Below are 23,361 nucleotides of genomic sequence, written 5' to 3'. Positions count from 1 at the left end.
GCTGTTCAGGATCCAAACCATATAAGGCACTTTGTACATTAAAAGCAATTTCGAATGCAGTAACAATAATAACGGTGATATATGGCTTGCCTTTTAGCTCCGCGGTGCCCAGAAGTGGAATTTATATCAGCAGAAGGTTCTTCTCCATTATTCAACCTGACGAAGGCAGAAGAAAGTAATGGACCTATAAGGTCCGTGGGTTTTCTGTTATATATTAACGACATACAGGGAATATCTGATATTTATACCTGGCTGTTCTGAATATTGTCCTTCTAAATTTCATGACAAATCGGGGGGTTTAATTTCTACCACATGTGGGTTTACTCTGGGTTGCTTATTTACTTCCTGATCTTAAAATCCAGTGATGTCCTAAGCATGGTATTTTGTGCCCCATAGTCAAAACCCTGCTCCTATATTGGTTAACCCAGGGAGCTATGAAAGGTAATACTTCCCAGTTCCACACTTGCAATCATTAACCTGGATCTGAATCTCCCTTCCAGCACAAGCACGCACTCACTCTAGTTGTGAATGCAATAGGATAGTTAAAAAGATATTAAGGAGTGTTTAGCCTACAGATTGTGTCTTTGGCTTAGTCTCTAAGGGGAGAGCCAAATTTGGCTCACCTCATTCACAAATGGACTGTATTGTCTTGGACATGGCACTATGGCTCCTTCCCCTACACTGAAGAAAAGAAGAATGGCTGCACCAGTAGACAGAAAATATGTAGAAAAACAGGTGCAAGGTGAAGAAATTTATTTAGTTCCTGTGGATCCCTGTGCATTTCGCAATTTGCTTCGTCAGGGGATCATTTCCAAAGTTATTCATTTTCCACCTTGAGCAGTAAGCGAGTCACTCTGGAAATGTGAATAACTTTGGAAATGATCCCCTGACGAAGGGAATTGTGAAATGTGTAAGGCTAAATAAATATTTCTTCACCTTGCACCTGTTTTTCTACATATTTTCCTTCCCCTGCATGCAGAGGATCAAGATTGTAGCTGATTAAGAAATTCTATAAGAGTTTGCATACAAGATGGCGATGAAGTAAAAACTCACTGAAGAGGCTTCTGTTTATTCTTATTCTAATGATTGCTTTTTGACTATATTGACTGCTTAACTGGCAGAAATGAAATGTTAATTAGTGACTTAATCGTCCCAAGGAGTTTTCTTTTCCTTTTTTTTAAATACTACTAGTGTGTACCCTGCATATTCTAAGCCAGTTCTAGGTTCTATCTTTTTGTCATGCTTTAGCATCATACTGTAATGTGACCACGTAGTTGTTCCCAGACTATGCAGATGAATAAGTGCCTGTGTTTTGCTTTAGCATCATACTGTAATGTGACCACATAGTTGTTCCCAGACTATGCAGATGAAGATGTGGGGGCTTGATTTCAATAGTTTCTGTTAACTTGTATGGAGCAAAGTAAATAGACTATGCTTAGGGGGAAATCTCCTTCCTGCAAGAAATTAGGTTTACTAGAGGGAAGAGGTAGGATTAGCCCTAACAGTGTCCCAGCATATTGTCTTTCACTTCCTCTTTGTAGAAAAAAGTAAGATGTGCAGGGAGTGGCACACTTGTCTCTGGTGCTGGGTGTCCCAGCCTTCAGTGGAGATACGAACCTTTGTAAGGTAGCTGCAGTGTAGCACTCTGTGTATAGCGCACTAGAGGTTCAGCCGTCTCATTACAAAATCCTTATGTTTGTTGAGGAACAGCACAAGGACTTTGTGTCACATGTGCAGTGGGAGAATTTTTTGCCTCCCAGATGTACAGCAGTTCATTTCTGTTCATGAGAACAGCATGCAAGAAGCAGCTGTAGCCCCGTCCTGCTGTCTTCACATTCTCAAATGGCCCCATGGATCAGTTATTGTAAAAGTTGTGTTGTGCGGCTACACATAAGTTTCACAACAGAGCAGTAGTAGCTTTCTGATGCAGTTTGAAGACATGATAATGGGGGGGTATATCTGCCCTCCAAAACTGCTGAGGGAAGAACGTTCATTCTTGCCAAAGTAAAAGCTCTTCTTAGTTTTGGGACTGTCAGTTGATAAAAATATTTCGGCAGTTGTATCGGGAGGGCAATTCTCAAATGGAGTGTAGAATATATCCTGCGCGCCCCAATAGACATACTTGTAACATCCAACTTCCTCAAACATTCTTTAATTTGTCTTAGAATGCCTTTAGTTTCTGTTTTCTTAATCATATCATTTGTTATTCTTAGGCATTTCATTTTCTTTTCCAATAGCTGATTACATTGGCTATAATGTTTATCTGCCTGGATAAGCCCAAGTAGAGTAGATCCTCCCTCAGATTTTAAAATCTTTACTTTGAAGAGAAATGCTTTAATCCAAGCCCTAGCTTCCATTGATGATTTGCTTAGTTCCGCTCTCAGTGGTATGCCCGAGACACATGTAGGAGTAGTCAGTAAGCGCTAGAAAAAGTCATATTGGATGGAATCTATTTTTTCATAAGCTGCCTGAATCCGAATTTCCGTACCATACAGGAATTGGTTTAGAACCTTAACGTTAAATACCTTTAAGGCCGAGGGGACAAATTCACCTCCCGATGAGTAGTATTTTACAGTTGTCCTCCCTACTCTCAAGCCTGTGTTTCTTGCTGGATCCAAGTGTATTTTCCATGTAAGAGATGCTTCAAAGTGGATTCCCAGACATTTAAATTGATTGACAGGTTCCAAAGGTTGGCCTGCTATGTCCCATTTGACGATTTCCCACTTTTTCCTTTTGGTTTATACTATGACCTTGAATTTTGCCACATTGATGGACAAGCCTTCATGACAGCAGTAAAGCTCAATTTTTTTTAATCAGCTTGCAGAGGCCCACTACTGATCTAGACATTATCACTGCATCATCAGTGAATAGAAGGATTGAAACTTCGTGCTTAGATAAATGTGGAAGATGACATGCTTCCTTCAGGATACGGGGTCTGAGGTCATTTATATAGAAGTTGAACAACAGGGGTGCAAGTAAACATCCCTGCTTGACTCCTTTGTCTAGGATGAAAGGCTCCAATTGCTGTCCTAACTCCCTGCATCTAACCTGGGTGGAGGGATGGTTGTAGAGCTGTTGAATTAAGTAAAGGAGACATGGTTCAATGCCATATTTCTTCAGCTTTTCCCATAGTTGGGGTCTAGAGATTGTCTCAAATGCTGATTTTAGGTCCATGAAGGCAGTTGCCAGTATGCCTTCTTCAGAACTCATGTGTTTATCAGCTAAGAACTGAAGGGTATAGCACTGGTCAATCATACTTGCTCCTTTTCTAAAACCAGCCTGTTCATTTCCCAGAATGTTATTTCCTTCAACCCAAGAGTCCGACTTTTCAAGAAGCATTGCAGCATAAAGTTTCCCTATAGTGGGTAGCAAGCTTACTGAACGGTAATTCATCGGGTCCATTGGATCCCCCTTTTTATAAATTGGAACAATTATTGCACTACACTAGATTTCGGGCATATGTCCTGCCTTGTTTATTTCAGTGAAAAAAGCAGCCAAAACCTGTGCCCACCAGTCTGGGTCAATTTTGAATAGTTCTTCTGGTATTAAATCAGGCTCAAGTACTTTCTATTTTTGTTGTTGTTGTTGTTTAATTAAAGTCCTAATCTCACTTGCTGCTACTGGGGGCCATTCCTTGGCACCCAATGGCAATATTGGTATTTTGGGGGCCATTTGCGAAAACAGGTAAAAAAAGCTTCCCAAACAGTGCCTAGAATATGCCAGGGTATGAGGAGCTGCGTGTTTAATCCTTTTGCAATTGTGATCCAGAAAGGTTTTCCCCTTTTTTGTTTTTATGGCCCAGAGCAGGCTTTTCCAATCTCTTTTCTGGGGCTCAGACTTCTTAAATTTCAATACTTTTTAATATATTTTTTTCAGTTTCTGTCGGTTGTCCCCTGCCCCCTGGGCTTTCCGAAGAACAGTTCTGAATACAGTTTAATAATTTGAGATTACACGTTGTTTGGTTTTACGAGCTGTAATAAGTAATTCATTGGGGGCCAATGATGGGGAACTTTTAAACAAAATTGTGCTCCAAAGAGAATAAGTAAAAGTAAAGGTAAAGGTTTCCCTTGCTCGAAAGCCAGGCCAGACATCAAATGGCAATTGAATATAAATTACTTTTGACGATGCCTGATGCTTTTCTGTTTCATTCTAGTTCTTACCAAGTGATCGTCATTCCGTGGAGCCCAGAATGCAACTTTAATTGTTATTCCTTGACTGCCCAAACTTACTTCAGCAGTGGCACTGACTCTGATGGATACGTGGCAGCTGAATTCCCAGCCAAGGCCCTTACTGACAACGGATCAGTCTTTGCTCTTGGAGACAGACTTTACTATGGGAAATTTTACAATGCTCCCTTGAAACAAGAAAAAGACTATTGCATTATACTAAGGATCATCAGTGAATGGGATGAGGTAGGACCTCTTTCCTGTTTCTTGGCTTGAACAATAAGTATATTAAAAAGTGATCTATGGCCCTGTTCACACGGAGGATTTGCCACAGTAAAGACACGAATGGCAGGCGGATTATTGGTGCACGATCACACCGCAACATCTGGGAAGCGTAGCACACCCGTGGGCAATCCGTGGCATCCTGCCGAAGATGCGTGGTAAAAAACTACCAAGGAAAGTGCAGTAATATCCGGAAAACGCTGGGAAAGGGCGGGTGTCTGATTGCGGGAGCGCTAGTATTCCGTGGCTTCCGGCGCCCGTCCGAGTCCCACCGCAAACCAGATGGTTTCGCTAAGCGCATGCGCATGAACACTAAACTGGAAGCAGTGCTGCTCTGCGGAACTGCGCATGCGCACAAACACGGAACGCTTGCCGCGCGGCTTCTTTGCCAGCTCCAGCATCGCCGTGTGATCGTGAGCTTCCTGCCACAGCGTGAAGACTCGGGTGACCGTGTGATTAAGCTATTGTGCTTTATTTTGCTCCGGGGCAAATAGCCACGCCTCACCCCCGCGTTATCTGGCCCGTGTGACCGGGGCCTATATGGACATATTTTTGGATCAGTTCTGTGTAGTGCAAGCATCTCTAAGCTTTCAAACTACATGGAAAACACTTTGGGTGAAGACTGATGTAACGTTGATGAAGAAGCAGGGCACCTTTGAAAGAGCACCCTTCCTATTGGCATTGATCTCTTTTGCAGAGGAAGTCAGCTACACATGCCACAGCCTAGCGTGGCATCTGATATGTCACCCAAAACCTTTTACTACCATCAGTGCTTGGAGCAGTTTGCTCCATTAAAAAGTGGTTTAAAAATTAATAAGCCGGAGGTATACATATGCAACATGCAACACTTTTACAATTTTTAAAAGGCAGTCACCCTACTTGGATCATGGGAGACGGGCAAAACTGATAGCTGAGCCAGTGTTCCATTCATTCCCATGCATGTCTGCTAAGTTGCAGAGCTAACAGAAATCTGCTTCATTCAATGGTTGAGGAGACCCACTGTGTCTCAGTCTTCACCCATCATTTGATGGAATGGAACAACTGATTGATGGGGAGGGGCATTGTTGCAAAATAATGTCCTTTTATTTTTTTGTGTTTTTGTAAGATGTTCTGCATTAAGAGCATTAACCTTAGCCTGAACTGTCTTTTCAAATGAACAGTAGTAGATAACTTTTACCCTGGTCTTAATTCTAAAACCAGTCCAAGATTAAGAGTTGGATCCAGCGGAAGAGTTCACAGAAGCAGTCTTCCTCTGCCTTCCCCAAGCACCCTGCCATTTGTCCCAAAAGTCCTCTAAAGATTGTGAGCATCTCATAAGCAAAACGTGCCACATGACAGGGTGCTGTAGTAACGAGTGGCGAAAAACCATCTTTCTCCGATCGGTGCAGTCCTAAAAAGAGTAACACCTTTCTTAAGCCCATAGACTTCAACTATTTTAGAAGAGTGTAACTCTGCTCAGGATGGCACAGTTTAGACCCCAGGTTAAAACAGAACGCTCATTTGTTCAAATGTCAGGTTTTTCTAATTCTTCTAAAGTCAGCCACCCTGTTCGCATGGTTGACCCTTAATAGCTCTTTTGGAAATCTCCATCACATGCATCCAGGCACACACATCATTATACGCTGAAATAAGATTAACAAAATAAAAACTGAAAGTGAAATCCTGTTCATTGGCTGAGTTTACAGATGTGAAGATTTGTCTAACAGTGGCCCCGGTCACACGGAGGATTTGCCACGGGAGAGGCATGAATGTTGGGCGGAGTATACGGACGCGATCACAAGGACACGTCTGGCAAGCGTAGCATACCCGTCGCCGACCTGTAGCATCCGCCCGAAGATCTGGAGTAAAAAAAAAACCAGGAAAGCCTACTAGCAAACGGTTTGCTCCGGGCCGTCGACGGAATACCTACGTGTGATTGCTCAAGCATGCTCCTCTTGCTGCGTTGACGTGCACCGGAAACGCGCGCCGACAAACAATACCCGATTTGCTGCCGTCGCGTCTGATCGTGTTCTGGAGTGTTAAATTGCGCCGGCGCAAAAAGCCACGCCTCCTCCCCACGTTATCTGGCCCATGTGACCGGGGCCAGTGGGTGGCAATTATCTGGTTCTTTCCACTGAATTTGCTTGCTTCATTCCAAGACTATTGTTTCAGTTTCTTAAAGGCTTGTACCAGCATTTCTTGCTGCAGATGCTGGGCTGGGAAAGGAAAGGCTACAACGGCCCTGATCATACGGGCTGGAAAATGCGGGGGGGAAGCGTGGCTGTTTGCCCCGGGGCAAAATAACGTGCGGTTGCACGAGCAGATGTCCCGTGGAGGTCCCGTGGTTAGGGGGAGGTGCCAATCACAGGACACTCCTACGGCACTGCAAAGAAGCGGGGCCGCGGGGCAAACGGGGTTGTGGGTTTTTTTTGTTAAACTAAAGGGTGCGCATGCTCCATTGGGTGCTTGTGCGCATCCGTGGAGACTTGGAAAAAAAACCCTTTTTGCGAGGGGACATGGGCGGGCGCTGGAACTACCACCGGAAACGCGATCAGACGCCCACCCATGCCCCGCGGTTTTCAGAAACTAGTACCTCGAAGGTACTAGTTTTTTACAGCGCATCTTCGGAGTGAAGCCTCGCGTGAGCCACAGGAGTGCTACGCTTCCCAGATGTGGCGGTGAGATCTCGCCCGGAAAATCCGCCTATCTTCCGTCTCTCTAGCGTGCCTAATGCTCCGTGTGACCGCAGCCAAGATAGATTATTCATACAACAGGTTGGCTCTGAACTGACTCCACTTGGGCCCCCCAGTATTTTTTGTCCCTAGTATCACCATACTAATACCTCCCAACTCTCTTTTGAATTGCTCCTGGGACTCTTGTATTTTGGATCCCTTGATACTCTGTAGTCCTAGGAAAAAAGTGTTCATGGTTTCACACCATAAGTTGAGACTATGTTGTTTTCGAAAGTTCATTTGGAATACTGTAATTGGCTGGTTCACAAACGATTTATTTATTTACTTCATTTATACCCCACCCTTCCCCCTAATGGGGACCTGTGGTTTACACAATTCTCCTGTCCTCCATTTTATCCTCACAGCAACAATAACCCTGTGAGGTAGGTTAGGCTAAGAGAGTGTGACTGGCTCCAAAGTCACCCAGAGAGCTTCCATGGCAGAGTGGGGATTTGAACCTGGTTCTCCCAGATCTTAGTCTGATACTCTGACCACTATGCCGCACTGGCTCTGTTTAGGTATTGTGTTTTCCATGGCTTTGCTGCCCTCCATCTGCCTGCTGGTTTCATTCAGAGAATTCTTAACATGAATTTTAGAACCGGCACATGTGCAGTTTTGCTGTAGCTGTCAGATCATGTTTTTCTATTTATTTTAAATAGGTTTTGTTGTGTACCAGCACATGAGCTCATTAATTAATTAACAGGAGAAAAAACCAAATCTTAATGTACCTATGTGATCGTGTCAAGTTTTTTCCCTTGCTTTATGATTTACATTGCAATCTGAAGAAGAGTTAGACCCTTTTAACTGAGTTGGAGTCAACGGGCTTGTGTTTAGGGTTGCAAAAAAGATCAATGTGTATACATGCTGGATGGCGTGCATCACAGATTGCAAACTGTGACTAGTTGTATACCTGTAGCAGTCTGAAAAATGAAGAATAACAGCTCACTAAAGCATTGCTACTGATCCAGCATCAAGATAGATGACTGTAAATCTCAGAATCCAGGAAGGAAATACTAATGGGGAAAATAGACACATTCCTAATTGTTTGTTCAGGTAAGCACACAGCTGGGAACAATCTCTGAACTGCTGGATGTTAAAAAAATGTGCTGTGTGAAGCCTGATCTGGCTGTAGCCGTTGAACACCAAATCACTATATTCTCCAATCCATTCTTCTATTTAACCTGTTCCTTATTTCATAAGTCTGAACTCAGAATGCTGTGTAACTAGTTCCTCATGTTCAAGGGTCCTTTGGACTTGAATTCCAGTTCTGCCTCGTCACATGACAAATTTGAAACTGAGGCAAGTTCCAAAAACAATTTGTGATATGTCATGGTGGTCTAGCATTCAAAATACAAACTGGAAAATTCTTCTGTGCATACTGAAACATTTTGTGTCATTCAGCACAATGACTGAAATTCAATTAGAGTTCCTTTTTGTGGAATAGAATAGTGTGGCTGCGCACTGCCTCCCATCACAAAGACTTTCATTTTCAATTAAAGTGCTTGGGATTTTCAGTTAAAAGTGCTACAAAAGACTTTAATTTTCAATTAAAGTGCTTCAAACAATTTTTGACAAGGAGCACATTGTGTTCATTCTGTGCAAGAGGCCACACTGATTCTCTAAACAAGTATTTAAAAAACATGAACCATGTTTTTAAAATAGTAGCTAGCATACAGAGCAGCTTTTAAGATAAGAGTTCTTCTTAGTCCACCCAAGTATAACTCCTTCAGGCTGAACTATTTGTTTTGCAGACCATTCTGGGTGATGAAATGCTTTCTGCAAATAAAATCAATGATGCGTACAGTTTTTCTTTCCTACAGGGGATATCTCTTTAGAAGTGTGGCCTGAATGAGACGGGAGAGCATGAATGCTACGAGTTAGAACAAAATGTAGGCAATTGTAGTTGCTCAACACTTCCAGCACTTCTTTTTGTTCATCAGCATAAGAAGCTTCAAATACCATTTTCCCCAAATCATATTAGCCTTTGGAGTCCTAAATTTTAATAGTTTTGCACTTGTTTTCAGAAATAGTGCGCATCTGTGCTAAAGCAGGGCATAACCCACTCCCTCCCATGCAGTTTTGCCCATCAAAACTAACTTAATCCATGCTTACTTCTAGTTCCCCGCATCTTATATCCAGCTAGGGTTTTATGTAGTTGTAGTCTTTTATTCGAACTCGACTGTGCGACTGACCAACAAAAAGGCTTTTATTTCCTTTAATAAAGAAGAAAAAAAGTGAAGATACTAGCTGAAACTAAAATTTTCATTCAGTGACTGGGGGTTAGATGGATCCTGAGGTTCCCATCGACAAAGTGAGAGAATCTTCCATTCCAGTTCACAGAAGGGAGCAGAAAGATCAAAACAATCTCGTTGAATTCCTTGAAAATAAGATCCTTCCAGTACGTGCCTGCAAAGCATGGATGTTTGCAGTGGCCTGGATCCAAAGATTAGCATAATTAGTTCCGGATGTCCAAAGGAGTTCCTGGTTGTGTTCTTTTTAAGCAGCCTTCCATATATAATATATCCCATTTGACAGTTAGGAGAATTTCCAGAATAGCTTGTGATATGCCAAGGAGTCTGACATTTCAAAGGAAACAAATTTGAGAAGGGGGGGGGGAACCTCGGGCAAACCCAAGCTCTCAGGTACAGGTGAAGGTAGTAGCACTTTGGATCCTGCCATCGTACTTAGCACTGTGCATCATTATCATGTTTAGGGTCATACCAAAGGAGACTGAGATCATGAATTGCTCAACAATGTTTGAATATGAAGTTTTCCCCAAGAAAAGGAAAAAGACTGGCACTTGTCTCATTTTTTCTACTGAGAGCAAATAACAGTGCAGTGGATGATGATTTGTTTTGATTGTGGAAACTGTGAGATACGAAAAGTTAAACTCTATCTTTCTCTGCTGCAGCCCCAAGCCAAATCAGGCCTCCCCGCTGAACATTTGTATAACACTGGCTACAGTCTGGTCCTGGATCTCCCAATGTCTCATCTCTTTTTACCTTTAGTGCATCAACTGTGAAAGAGAAAACAGGTTGTAGCTCAGCCTGTTGAATACATGGGGCTTGAGCGGCCCTTAATAAGTTGCAGCAAAAGACAGATGGTCACAATAATTTCCAGCGAGGAAACATTTCTCTGAGGGCCAAATTTACACAGCAATAACTTTATGCAGAACTAGGATCTGATTTCCTGATGTTTATTTAGTGGAATGTGTGGAATGCGTATTTTGGCTTGAGGTGCTGCACCTGTGTGGCTGTACCACTCTTCATTGCAGGCTGGAGGCTCGCATGAGAGAATGCGCCTTCACTCAGAAGTTCCCTCCGCAACAAAATCTAGATGGCAGGGAGAAGGGTTCTAATCTAGCTTTCTCCCTGACATAACTAGTTTTGTCTGTTCGGGGATTTCTCTTGTATGATGACATATTCAGTCCTATAAGGCCCTTCCTTCAGTCTGAAGGATGCAAGCCAGTGAGAAACAGCCTTTTAGGAAAACAGTGCCTCAGATTGTTTATTTTTTGTTTCTCAGGTGAGAACACAATCCTGCATCGCCTGGGCCCAAATTAGAGGTACGTGGTGTTGTTGTTTCTCAAGTTTATTGGGAAAATGGCATTGCTAGCTACATCCTGCTATAAAAATAATAGACTGTGTGGCTTTTAATTGATTCCTACATTGCACCACAAACGAGGCAGAGCTGGAAATGTGATGAATGGGGGAAAAACCAGAACAAATTGTAAGGAACTATACTAATGTTCATGATGATAGCATAGCTAGTGTGTTTGACTGAGTTACTAAATCAACAACACAACACTCTTAGGACCTAGCTATACGGTAAATGTGACAGGAACCCTAACCCAACTCACAGTCCCACATACCACTGGGGGACTCACCTAACAAACTACTCCATCACATGGTGCAGCTCCAAGTGCTGAAAAAAGGCAGAAGGGGATTCTGCCTTCTCTCCCACACTCTCTTCTGTAGCAGAAACAGCTGCCCTGGTGCCTGTTTGCCCCTTTCTTGGGCTCCATGCATCCTGGGATCCCAAGAAAGGGACAAACCAGGCCTCCCTTTGGCTGTTTCCATTAGGGAAAATGGCACAGGAGAGAAGGCAGAAGCCCTTTCGCCCCACTTTCCGCACTTGGAGTCTCACTGAGCAACAGAGCAGTTTGTATATCCCCTGATGGTATGTGTGACTGCGAGTCAGGTCATGGGATCACTGACCTGGCTTACGTCACATCTATCACATAGCTAGGCTCTTGGGACTTTCAGTGTTTATGAAATGCTCAAGCTTGCCCAGTGGGACACTTAAAATAATTTTCCATTTGTACAGTAACTTCCCACCCAATGCCTTATCACAAGCTGCTTTTAAAACTGCCCTCCGTTTCAGAAGACGTTTGCCATGTGCCAAAAAGAATTGATGACTGAGAAACACGAGTTCTAAACCTCCCTAAGTATGAAAATACTTGTGTGGTTCTTTGGATGTGTGGAAAAACAACCTAGGTTGTTGAAAAACAATCTAGATCAGCATCCCTCAGCACCTAACTACACAGTGCACATTTGAGAGCCAGTTTGGTGTAGTGGTTAAGTGCGCAGAACTGGGTTTGATTCCCCACTCCTCCACTTGCACCTGGCTGGATGACCTTGGGCAAGCCGTAGTTCTGATAAGTTCTCGAAAAAGAGCAGTTTCCGTCAGAGCTCTCTCAGCCCCACCTACCTCACAGGGTGTCTGTTGTGGGGAGGGGAAGGGAGTTTGTAAGATGCTCTGAGACACCTTTGGGTAGTGAAGGGCGGGGTATAAATCCAATCTCCTCTTCTTCTTCTTCTTCCTGGGTCAGGTTTATTTATCCTCAGAATAACCTTGTGATGTACCAGTAGGCTAAGCTGAGAGTGTGTGACTGGCCCAAGGTCACCCAACAAGCTTCTGTAGCAGAGTGGGGATTTGAATCTAGCTCCCCAGATTCTAGTCCAACACCACACTGGCTGTTGTCAAGCATAGGCCTGTATCCAGCCACAAAGTTGAGAAATCATAAGTGCCCTTAAATTTTCTTGAGAAGTGGCAGCAATTTTTTGTTAAGTCCCCGCTCTAGCTGCACCTCATTGAGCCCGGCCTCTCTCCCCCCCCAGTTTTTTTTCCTGAAGGTCAGTGGACCCTCAGGAAAAAAACAGAGCAAAGGGTCTACAGTGGAAGGGGGGAATTAGTAAAAATTGCCACACCCTTCTTAAGAAAACTTCCAAGCGTTTAAGTTTTCTTAATATGGATGGATTAGGACCATGGTTAGGGAATTTTGTGCTTCTCAAACACATATAGACCCAGTTTATTTTGGCAGCAGGGTGTGCAAGGAACGGGGGCTTCAGTTTCCCACCTGCTCAATTTATGTGACTTGAATTTGCACCAGGGAACCAGTATTTGTACAGTTACATTTCCCAAGTGGAGCAAATAGCAGTTCCCCTGGGCTGTTTTGGGTCTGGAAAACTGTGTGGGAAAGGTTAAGCCCTCTTTCCTTGTATATCATGGTCCTGATAGGAATTGGGCCTCCATGCACCTAGGAAACATTGAACTCCCAGAACATATCTGTCAACATGATCCAGGGATCTATCCAGAGAAAGTGTGTTGTGTGATTAGGTCCACATTCAAACTGAGGTCCACAAAGTGTAAAGCCTTCTCAGTTTTCTGAGAATGGGGGCATGGACAGTAAACCTCAGGAGAAGGAGGTGGAATCAGCTTTCCTCTTTTTTGAGGTTGCTGCCATTCCCTGTGGCCAAACTAGGCATTTCAGTGTCACATGAACACACATGAAGCTGCCATACACTGAATCAGACCATCAGTCCCTCAGGGTCACTTTTGTCTACTCAGACTGACAGTGGCTCTCCAGGGTCTCAGGTCAAGGCCTTTCACATCACCTCCTGCCTGGTCCTTTTAACTGGAGATTCCGGGGGTTGAACCTGGGACCTTGTGCATGCCAGGCAGATACTCTATCACTGAGTCACAGTGGTCTAACCGATGTAAAGTAAAGGTAAAGGTTCCCTTGCTTGAAAGCCAGTCGACTCCGACTCTAGGGTTGCGGTGCTCATCTCCGTTTCAAAGCCGAAGAGCCAGCGCTGTCCGAAGACGTTTCCGTGGTCATGTGGCCAGCATGACTAAACACCAAGGCGCACGGAACGCTGTTCCCTTCCCACTGAAGTGGTACCTATTTATCTACTTGCAATTTCTTGCTTTCAAACTGCTAGGTTAGCAGGAGCTGGAACCAGAGATGGGAGCTCACTCCGTCATGCGGCACTTTGGTCTCGAACTGCTGAACTACCGACCTTCCACAGCCTGCAGTTCAGCATCTTAACCACTTGAGCCACCGCAGCTCCCCCTAACCGATGTATGCTGCCACTATTTTAGATCTGAACTCAGGGCATTTAAAAATGCCTTAAGGGCCCATCGGACCCACAGAACTGCAGGGCTGGGTGCTTTTCTGCCGCCCCCCCCCATGCCTTTTCAAGTGCCAAAGCAGCCGTGGGGAGGGCTGCTTTGGCACTTGAAAAGGAGCGGGGCAACTGGGGAACACCTAGACCTGTAATGTACAATTTAGCCGTCAGCCACTTTCAGGTGTTCTCAGAACACTAGCGAGAAAACACACTGATTGGTTACTGGTCTTTTCCCATTTTTATTTATTTTTGAAAATATTGACAGAGGCAGAATATTTTTGGGCAGACACGGATATGGTGCTTGCAGTTTGGCATTTACCCTGTTAGTGTTGCATGCCAGCACTGTTTCTTGGCCAAAAGGCTTCTTCCCAGAGACAGATTCGACGGAAAGAAAAAAACATGCTACATCTGCCCACACTGCATCATGCAGCCCTGCTTTTTTTTTGGGTATCCAAGAGAAACCAGATTTTCAGGCATCTTTTCATTTTTATCAGCTTTCATTCCCCATTACTACAAATAGGCATCATTAGCAAGCTCAGCCTCACTTACAAGTCTGGGAGCTCAGTGCTTATGTTAAACTCTGGTTTTCATGCAGATGGCATTTGTTGTTGTTTTCCAAATAAATTGTACTATATTTTGCCTCGGGAGAGATTTGCATCTTTTCTGTCCAGAAGTATATTGTAATTTTGTCCTTATCAGACATTTGTTCAGATTTTAATCTTGATGTTTTATTACTAGTCCCCCCACCACCACTACATTGTAGAGTTAGGCAATAACAGCTGTCCACCTACTCTGAACCTCTGTTGCAAGACGGGGGGGATTTATTTACTAATGTGTCCCCCCCCACCAGCCCATTAAACTATTCACCTTCAGTGAACAAGTACTCTGGAGAGAGTGCTAGGTCTGCTTTCCTTTCTGGAGCAAACCTTGTATAAAGCTTGTTGCTTCTGGATTAAAATGTGGAATTTGCTACCAGACGATGTAGTGACGGCCACAGGCATAAAGGGCTTTAAATGGGATTAGACAGATTTATGGAGGCTAGGTTTATCCGTGGCTACTAGTTATGGAGGAGCTGAGGCGGCTCAAGTGGTTAAGACGCTGAACTGCAGGCTGTGGAAGGTCAGTAGTTCAGCAGTTCGAGACCCGCATGATGGAGTGAGCTCCCGTCTCTAGTTCCAGCTCCTGCCAACCTAGCAGTTCGAAAGCAAGAAATTGCAAGTAGATAAATAGGGACCACTTCGGTGGGAAGGTAACAGCGTTCCGTGCGCCTTGGTGTTTAGTCATGCCGGCCACATGACCACGGAAACGTCTTCGGACAGCGCTGGCTCTTCGGGTTTGAAACGGAGATGAGCACCGCAACCCTAGAGTTGGATTCGACTGGCTTTCGAGCAAGGGAACCTTTACCTTTACCTTTTACTAGTTATGGTGACTAAAGGAAACCTCCACGTTCAGAGGCAATAAACCTCTGAATACCAGCGCCAGGAGGCAACACCACAAGGTGAGATAGGATTCTGGACTAGAAGGACCACTGGTCTGACCCAGCAAGGCTCTTTGTGCATCCTTAAAGCCCTGTGGTCACCTCCTACTCATTCAGTCTCCCTCTCACCACAGAGAGGTTTTAAGGTTCTTCAGTTGATTGAATGCTTTATAGGGTGGAGAGATTAATCGTGACTCACCTTGCACTTAAGGACATATCTGCGCATTAAAGCAGCAAACTATAGTAGTTATTTATACAAATTATTTATACAAATTATACTAGTTATTTGTACTGATGGGGTATACCTAAATTTTCCCAACAGTGCAAATGGCAGCACCCTGGGGCAATTTCAGGTGAAGAGAGGCAAAAGCACCCCCCCCCCCCGGCGCACTGTGGTCCTGGTCCAAATTAGAAGTTAACTTCCCAGCATGGAACTTGCAGCACACGTCTGCTTGTACACACCCAGGGAAAATGTAACTTCTCATTGTGCCCTCGAGAGTTGCTTTTTGGGGTCACACAAGGCTGTAGCAAGAAGGGGAGGCAGATCCAGCCCATTGTTAATATAATTTCTTTAATGGGTCACTGGCTATTTGTTGTCTGGTCAGTTCTGTTGCTGCCTGATGAAGCGGTAAATCTGTGTTCTGAGTTTTGCCACAGTATTTTTAATTTCACTCATCTCCAGACGATGAATCACAAGACTGATGAGAATCATTTGGTCGCTGTCCACTTTAGTTATTCGTTTTCCCCCCCTCTTTCAGATGTATCATCCAAGCCACAGCATGTGACTGCTGTTACATTAGGGTCAGTTGCTGTTCTTTGCTCCGTCCTGTTATTGTCATTCTTCGCAGCACGGTACGTAATGCTAAGTGTTAACTCCAGATGTTTTCATCTTTCGGCTAGAGTTGGGCGATGTGATAAACACAAGGAAAGACAGCTGTAGAACTCAGAGGACAGTCACAGTGAGCGCTTCACCTACAGTGTGAGCCCAGCTTGCAGCTTCTGTTACAGACATGCAGCACGATCGAGCTGAATGCTGAATTCTGCTAGCTCACAATCTGGTCCCACACTTTGTCTGTCTTTTTTAATTAAAGTAGCAAAACTATATTTACATCTACCTTGATCTTAGTAAAAATTGTTGCAGACTTTTTAAAAGTAATGCTAGCGATTGGCTGCGTGGTGGGGGAGGATATGTGATGGTGACGTTACCAATGATCCCTCTAAGCTGTGGAGTCTGGTGAGCAAAAATTCTGCTTTGTGAGCTACTGGCATTAAAGTTGTGAACATAAGAACATAAGAGACGCCAATGTTGGATCAGGCCAAAGGCCCATCCAGTCCAACACTCTGTGTCACACAGTGGCCAGAAATACCAGTGCCATCAGGAGGTCCACCAGTGGGGCCAGGACATTAGAAGCCCTCCCACTGTTGACCCCCCCAAGCACCAAGATGACAGAGCATCACTTGCCCCAGAGTCCCTATCTATACCTTGTGGCTAATAGCCACTGATGGACCTCTGCTCCATATGCTTATCTAATTCCCTTTTGAAGCCGTCCATGCTTGTAGCCGCCACCACTTCCTGTGGCAGTGAATTCCAAGTGTTAATCACTCTTTGGGTGAAGAAGTACTTCCTTTTATCCGTTCTAACCCGACCGCTCAGCAATTTCATGGAGTGCCCACGAGTTCTTGTATTGTGAGCGAGCTATTTGGCTACTGTATAAATTAGTTTGCTCTGGAACCATCTTTCCTGAGCTAAGACGAATATGTGTGAGCCGGAGGCTAAAAAACTGTGAGCTAGCTCACATTAATTCAGCTTAGAGGGAACACTGGGTCACATTACTGATGCTATCCAGTAGCCACCCATTACAGAGGGGGTTCAAGTTGACCATGCTAAACATGTCCAGAACAATGACTGCTGTCGAACAATGTTTGATAGCAACAGCCCTCTTGAAAATTACTTATTTTTTCAACTTTATGGAAGCTTCTGTCTGAGAGATGTGAAAGAGAAACAGTGTTTTATTTTCATGAATAAGAATATTTAAAAATTATCTGAAGACTTAAATATGTCTTCACATAATTCTGTTAATACATATGCAACAAAGGAATATGTAGATGGAGACTCCATTTCCATTCTCTTTCTCACATTTGACTTGAGAAGCATTGATTTTACTTGGGAATTATGGACAGCTCATCATTTTAAGCTGCTCATTTGGTATTTGAAATACCATAGTGTGAGACAGACCTTTGTTGAGACTGGGAAGAAAGAGGATTATTTGTTATTTTTGAAAAATGTTTTAATTAGGTTCTCATGATCCAAATTCCAAAGCAGACTTCCAAAAAGTGGCATTGTACTTTTAATGTTAATTGACCCAAAAAGCAACACGAGTTTCCTCCTGGCAGTATATGACACAATAAATGTAACATAATATAAAACCATCAAGTGGGTAAAAACTTTGGAGTAATACATTTTAAGGGTTGTTATTTGTTTTTCTTTTAAAATACAAATTGTTTAGTTCAGTATCCTTGATAAATTCCAGAAGGGTAGCCAAGTTCGTCAGTTGCATCCAAGACAATGAAGAGCTTTGTGGTGTCTTAAAAGACTAACCTATTTATTGTGGCATATACTGTCACCTCTTTGAAGGCCTCTTAGCAGAATAATGGGATAAATATTTCCTAAATGAATTAAATTTTCTGGGCCAAAGCCTGTTTTATCATACATCCTTGATATCCAATGAGGTTGCTTCTGATCCACCAAAGCTTATGCCACAATAAATAAGTTAGTCTTACGGCAGGGCTTGACAGACCCAGATGTCAGGGTGCCGAGAAATTTCATTGTGGCACATAGTGTTTTTGTCAGTTATTTATTGCAGATGACTCTCAGTAATTCTAAGTAGAAGTATAAAGGTTATTTAGGTGAATGACAGAAGTTGGCTTTTCGCTGTGATGACAATCACCGTTCCTCCAAACACTACAACACTCTTATTATGGCTTTAAAGAAATGACAAACAACTGAAGAGTTTAGGATTAGGTTATGTGGTAGCAATAATTAGAAAGTATGGTCATTAAAATATAAAACATAAAAATATGAAACCCTGAAGGCTGAAAAATAAGTCTTGCTCTGAGGTACCAAAAGACTATTTGATGAATAAACTTAACTGTGGTTCAAGACAGGACAAGGCTTTACTTGGTAGAGAAGATAAGTGACTGGTGCATTGAGCATGAAGGAAGTATTTAGAAACCAGTGGAGGGAGAGGAAAAGCTTTGCACCTTTGATTTCCCTGCCTGCATCCTATTAGCAGTAAAATTTCGTTTTTGTTTTAACTAGACAGTATGTTGTTTTTGTCAAGGAGTTCTGGTTCTGGTTAGTTGGTTGGCCCGAAGTATATGCTGAAAATCTGCCTAACACATTTTTATCCTGCCTTTTCTCTGAGGATCAGTGTACATGTGTATCTTCTTCTCCATTTTATCCTCACAACAACATAGTGAGGTAGGTCAGGCTAAGGGATAACGGGAGCAATCCAAAGCAGTTCTACACAGAAATAGGTCCCCATTTTATTTAGTGGGGCTTACTCCCTGGGAGGGAGCTGCGGTGGCTCAAGTGGTTAAGACGCTGAACTGCAGGCTGTGGAAGGTCAGTAGTTCAGCAGTTCGAGACCTGGGTGCCGCAAGATGGAGTGAGCTCCCGTCTCTAGTTCCAGCTCCTGCCAACCTAGCAGTTCGAAAGCAAGAAATTGCAAGTAGATAAATAGGTACCACTTTGGTGGGAAGGTAACAGCGTTCCGTGCGCCTTGGTGTTTAGTCATGCCGGCCACATGACCACGGAAACGTCTTTGGACAGCGCTGGCTCTTCGGCTTTGAAACAGAGATGAGCACCGCAACCCTAGAGTAGGCTTTGACTGGCTTTCGAGCAAGGGAACCTTTACCTTTTTACTCCCCAGGAAGTGTTCCTAGTACTGCAGTCAGTGATTGTCACAAGGTCACCCAGTACACTTCAAGGCTCAACAGGAGGTTTGAACCATGGTCTTCACAGTCCTAGAGGTCCAACACTGTAACCCCTACGCCATGTTGGTTCTCCAAGAAGGTGGCCCAGATGAGGTCAGGTGCTTCTTTCTCTTGACAACTCAGTTTGCATGGTTGTTCAACAGAATGGGACCATCTAAGTGGCCCATTAGAAAATATAGGAACGCTAAATGACTGAGCTCCTATGCACATTATCCGGTTCGAGAGTGGGCATTCTTTTTGGCAAGGGTGCCACAGATCAAATCTAGAGTGCCACTACAGTGCATATGCCTAGGGTGGGCTTTGTTTCTGGTCTACTCAGCTGGAGAGCAGAAGAACACTACGGAGTAGGAGGCCGGACTGCAGCTCTTGTTTCTGTGTCAGAGACAGACCCATGGATTTGCTTTCTCCCATGTAAGCCTGCCCCAACCTCACACTGCCTGTTGCCTCTGGTGACTTTCATGCCACTGATTGGCCACTCACACTCCACTGCAGTGTTCCCTCTAAGCTGAGTTAGTGTGAGCCAGCTCACAGTTTTTTAACCTCCGGCTCACAGATTTTTGTCTGAGCTCAGGAAGGAGGGCTCCAGAGCAAACTAATTTATGCAGCAGCCAAATCGCTCGCTCACAACTTTAATGCCAGTTTGCTCACAAAGTAGGATTTTTGCTCAGAAGACTCCACAGCTTAGAGGGAACATTGCGTGATTCCAGTAAAATCTAGTGAAACAGTGGGCCTCAAACCTTTTGAAATGGTACCCTCTTTCAGACTTACTGCACTTTTCAGCACCTGCTTGCCAAGTAACTTCATGCTACGCTGTGTTTCCCTACAATAAAACAGAGAAAGAGATAGCAGTGTTCAAGTTTATATTTTTTTTTCACGTTTAGTACTTACATAGTGTTACTGAGGTGCAGGGTATATTTCAGTTCTATTTGGTACAGTATGCAGAGGCTAACTCAAATTTGCTACCAACCTGCCCAACACTGTGTCCTCCCAACTCAGCCCCTTCCTCATCATCCACTCTGGAATTACAACCCACCTGAAACTGTGAGAGAATTGTGACCCACTAAGCTGTGGAATCTTGTGAGCAAACATTCTACTTTGTGAGCCACTGGCATTAAAGTTGTGAGCAAGTGATTTGGCTGCTGCATAAATTAGTTTTCTTGGAGCCATCGTTCTGAGCAAAAAAGAAAAAAGTGTGTGGGCCGGAGGCTAAAGAACTGTGAGCTAGCTCACACTAACTCAGCTTAGAGGGAACAGTGGTCCCAACCCGCAGTTTCAGAAGACATTATAACATTTAAGGGGTAATTTAAGGGGTATATCCACATGCTCCTCAATCCATTTTTACCACTTGATGACTTATCATTTAAGCCTCATTTAACCGTATTCAAAGATAGATGGTCTGGGGGCTAACCTCCTCCAAAAGAGATTTCCATAAAGGAAGTGCCCGCACCAGACAAAAACTTCTTCAGCTGAGGCCTTTCAGCACTCCAGTCATTGGAAAGACAAACAACTAGGCGTCAAAACCCCCCCCCCCCCTTGTTTTTTTTTTCTTTTTTTTGGGGGGGGGGGGGGGGTTTAAAAATCTAGTTCATCCACCTCCATCCTGAAGCAGGGTCATATAGTTCCTCAGAACCCTACCACCTTGTTCTCTTGTGTGTATGTATATATGTGCTGTTTAGAACTTTGACACTTTTTTAGGATGATATATGTGCTGTTTAGAATTATGTTTTTCAGGATGATAGATCTATGCTGAACCCTTGAGCGTGCATTAATAGGGACTCCCCCCCTTTTTAAAATGGGATTATTTGTAAATACGGTTTGTGTTTTTCTTGCTTAATTCAGATTTTAGTGAGATGTGTTGATACTTGTATTCTCTGCATGAATTATTTACAGGGATCGTTTGTACACGATGATATTTTTTATCTATGTGGTGTTATTTTATAGCACCTACCCCTGAGTCTGCATGAATTATTTACAGGGATCGTTTGACACAATGATATTTTTTAATCTAAGAGCACCTAACATCAGTTCTCCAATAAACATTGGGGTTTATTCTGCTGCAACTTCCTGAGCCCTCCCCCTCAAATGTTTGTTTGGGGAGAGGAGGGGTCGGCAGACCTTTGAGTACAGCATAGGGGGAAAAGTGAGAGTCTGCAGTGGAGGGGGCGAATTGGCAGAAACCATTGTCCCCTCATCAGCAAGCAGAAATGCCATCATGTTGGAAGGACTGGAGGGCTGGATAAACCCCAGTGACAGCATCTGCAGTTTTGGGTACTGGGAGGTTATAGCTTTGCCCTTCTGCTATTACAGTATTTCAGTTGTAATTGGGGTTTTCTTTTCTCTCTCCACTGCTTTCCCCTAACCTGTTATTTGGTTCTTATCTGTACAGCGCAGCGATACATACATCACAACAAGCTGCCCTAGCTAAAAGGACGCTGGCCGATGGGGTTCGACTTTTATCTACCACCAAGCAGACTATTACGTTACCTTCTCCAGTGACTCAGACTTTCTCCCGTGTCTGATGCGTACATCTACCAATCACTTGGACAACAATGAAAGAAAACACGGGAGGGTCTGGAACTGTCCAACTGTCTCAGTTCACCCGGGAATACAGAGCGAGCGGATGCATCCACAGAATGTCAGCCACTGCCTGCGTAGCTGGGAGCAAAATGATATGTTTTTATTTCCTCCTTTTTGTTCCAGAACTGTCCTCGGTGAAACATGTGGACACCTAGTGTTAACATCTCAAGAGACTGCTACAGCTATTACAGTGTTCATTTGAGTGGCCTCTTCCCGTCACTCCTTCCCCCTGGTCCTTGATTGTAGGAGGCTGTATCAGATAGCAGGTTTATGTGCTGCAGAAGCTTGGATGAGCATCCTGTTCGAGACAAGTGGGCAGTCACCAAGCTCTGTTCCACTTTTCATCGGCTCCAAACCTCCACCGTCTTTCTAGTCTCCCTATGTTCTCCATCACCATCTCATCACTGTGCCTGTGTTGCAATCATAGGGGTGCTCAAGCAGTCCCTCCGCTGCCTTTTAAAGGCATTGATGCCCTTCTTGCACTGATTAGCCCTCTTATTTAAATGCTCAGAAGGAATGTTGGCTCAAGAGCACAGCCCGTGGCTGTTTCACCAGCACAAGTTCCAAGGACAGAGTAAGCATTACACCTAGCTGAGACAGAGCTAGTTCCAAGGACAGAGTAAGCATTACACCTAATGCACTGATGCAGAAAGCAGAGCAAGGTCATGAGTCTGTGCGGCTGTCAAGCCCACCAGCTTGAATAGCCTTTCTGGTTTAGAAAGGATTATTTTACAATACAGATCCTTGGGCATTTATGTGGATGACAAGAACACAATCCATGTAATGCCTTTTATTAGGGCTGACCTGTTGACACTTAACAGTGTGCAGCATCTGGACTGGTGAAGACTTCTGGGGGGACTCAAAAGGGCATACACTAATATGTGTCCTTTTTTATTTTGTTCTACAACCCCACTCCAAATGCATTATTTCGTTTTACTAGGAGGAGGAATATAACTAGCAGTTATATTCAGATGTTATCATATCATTGTAATCTGCTGACTTGTGATCATATTTTTTGATCACCGTTTATGATCGCCATTTACAGAGTGACTGAAAGTCTTTTTAAAATCATAGTTGTAACTTGTCTTGTGTCCCAGTGAGAAAAATGAGCTATATGTGAAAATAACAAGTGTCTTTGGGGTTGGTCTTAATAAAAACTATTACATGGATTATGTTCTTGGTTTTTTGGATTTTACAATGTGGCTTGTCTATTTATGTAGGTGGCCTTTAGTGAGCTGCATTGAACTAGTGTTAAGCAGAGTTTACACCCTTCTACGTCCGTTGGAGCCAGTGGATTTTGAAAGGTGTAACTCTGCTTAGGATGACACTGAAGAATTTCAGACAGGTGATATATTCTGGTTTAGGAATGGTTCCCGAATGGTTTCTGGTCTGACATTTCAGACAGAACTGTTTTAGAACCAGTTCCCTACCGGAATATATTTGTACTTTCACACACCAATGCTTCTGTCCCGTTCAGGAAACGGGGCTGAACCGTTTTACCTGTAAACCACTTCCACGTAGTCTTCAGTTTCTTCTCCCGGATCAGAAATGCTTTTTCCCGCTGTTTTTCACCCGCACGGGCGATCTCCGGGTTTTTTTTTTAACGTTTGCTTTAGAGCGTTATAGCACAACAGTGTTATAGCAACCCCATTGGAATGCCTGGAGCGTTGTGTTATAGCGCTTTAAAGCGAACGTTTTTTTAAAAAAGCCGGAGATCACCCGTGCGGGCGAAAAACGGCAGG

At 43.7% G+C, this 23,361-nt stretch overlaps 1 protein-coding gene across 1 annotated transcript in view; it reads left to right on the top strand.

Annotated features, from left to right (window-relative positions):
• SUSD1 (sushi domain containing 1) overlaps positions 1-22,150 on the top strand; it is a 79,448-nt gene extending 57,298 nt beyond the window's left edge. Inside the window, exons 13-17 of the mRNA XM_015415576.1 lie at positions 98-191; positions 4,154-4,412; positions 10,685-10,724; positions 15,805-15,898; positions 21,429-22,150. Of these exons, the coding sequence (XP_015271062.1) occupies positions 98-191; positions 4,154-4,412; positions 10,685-10,724; positions 15,805-15,898; positions 21,429-21,561 (620 nt within the window). The 3' untranslated portion in view covers positions 21,562-22,150. The remainder of the gene's footprint in view (positions 1-97; positions 192-4,153; positions 4,413-10,684; positions 10,725-15,804; positions 15,899-21,428) is intronic.
• The last annotated feature ends 1,211 nt before the right edge of the window (positions 22,151-23,361 follow it).

This window comes from Gekko japonicus, unplaced genomic scaffold (genome assembly GCF_001447785.1).
Source record: "Gekko japonicus isolate JY-2015 unplaced genomic scaffold, Gekko_japonicus_V1.1 scaffold2113, whole genome shotgun sequence".
Classification (NCBI taxonomy): domain Eukaryota; kingdom Metazoa; phylum Chordata; class Lepidosauria; order Squamata; family Gekkonidae; genus Gekko; species Gekko japonicus.
This window is presented reverse-complemented; position numbering and strand designations above follow the sequence as displayed.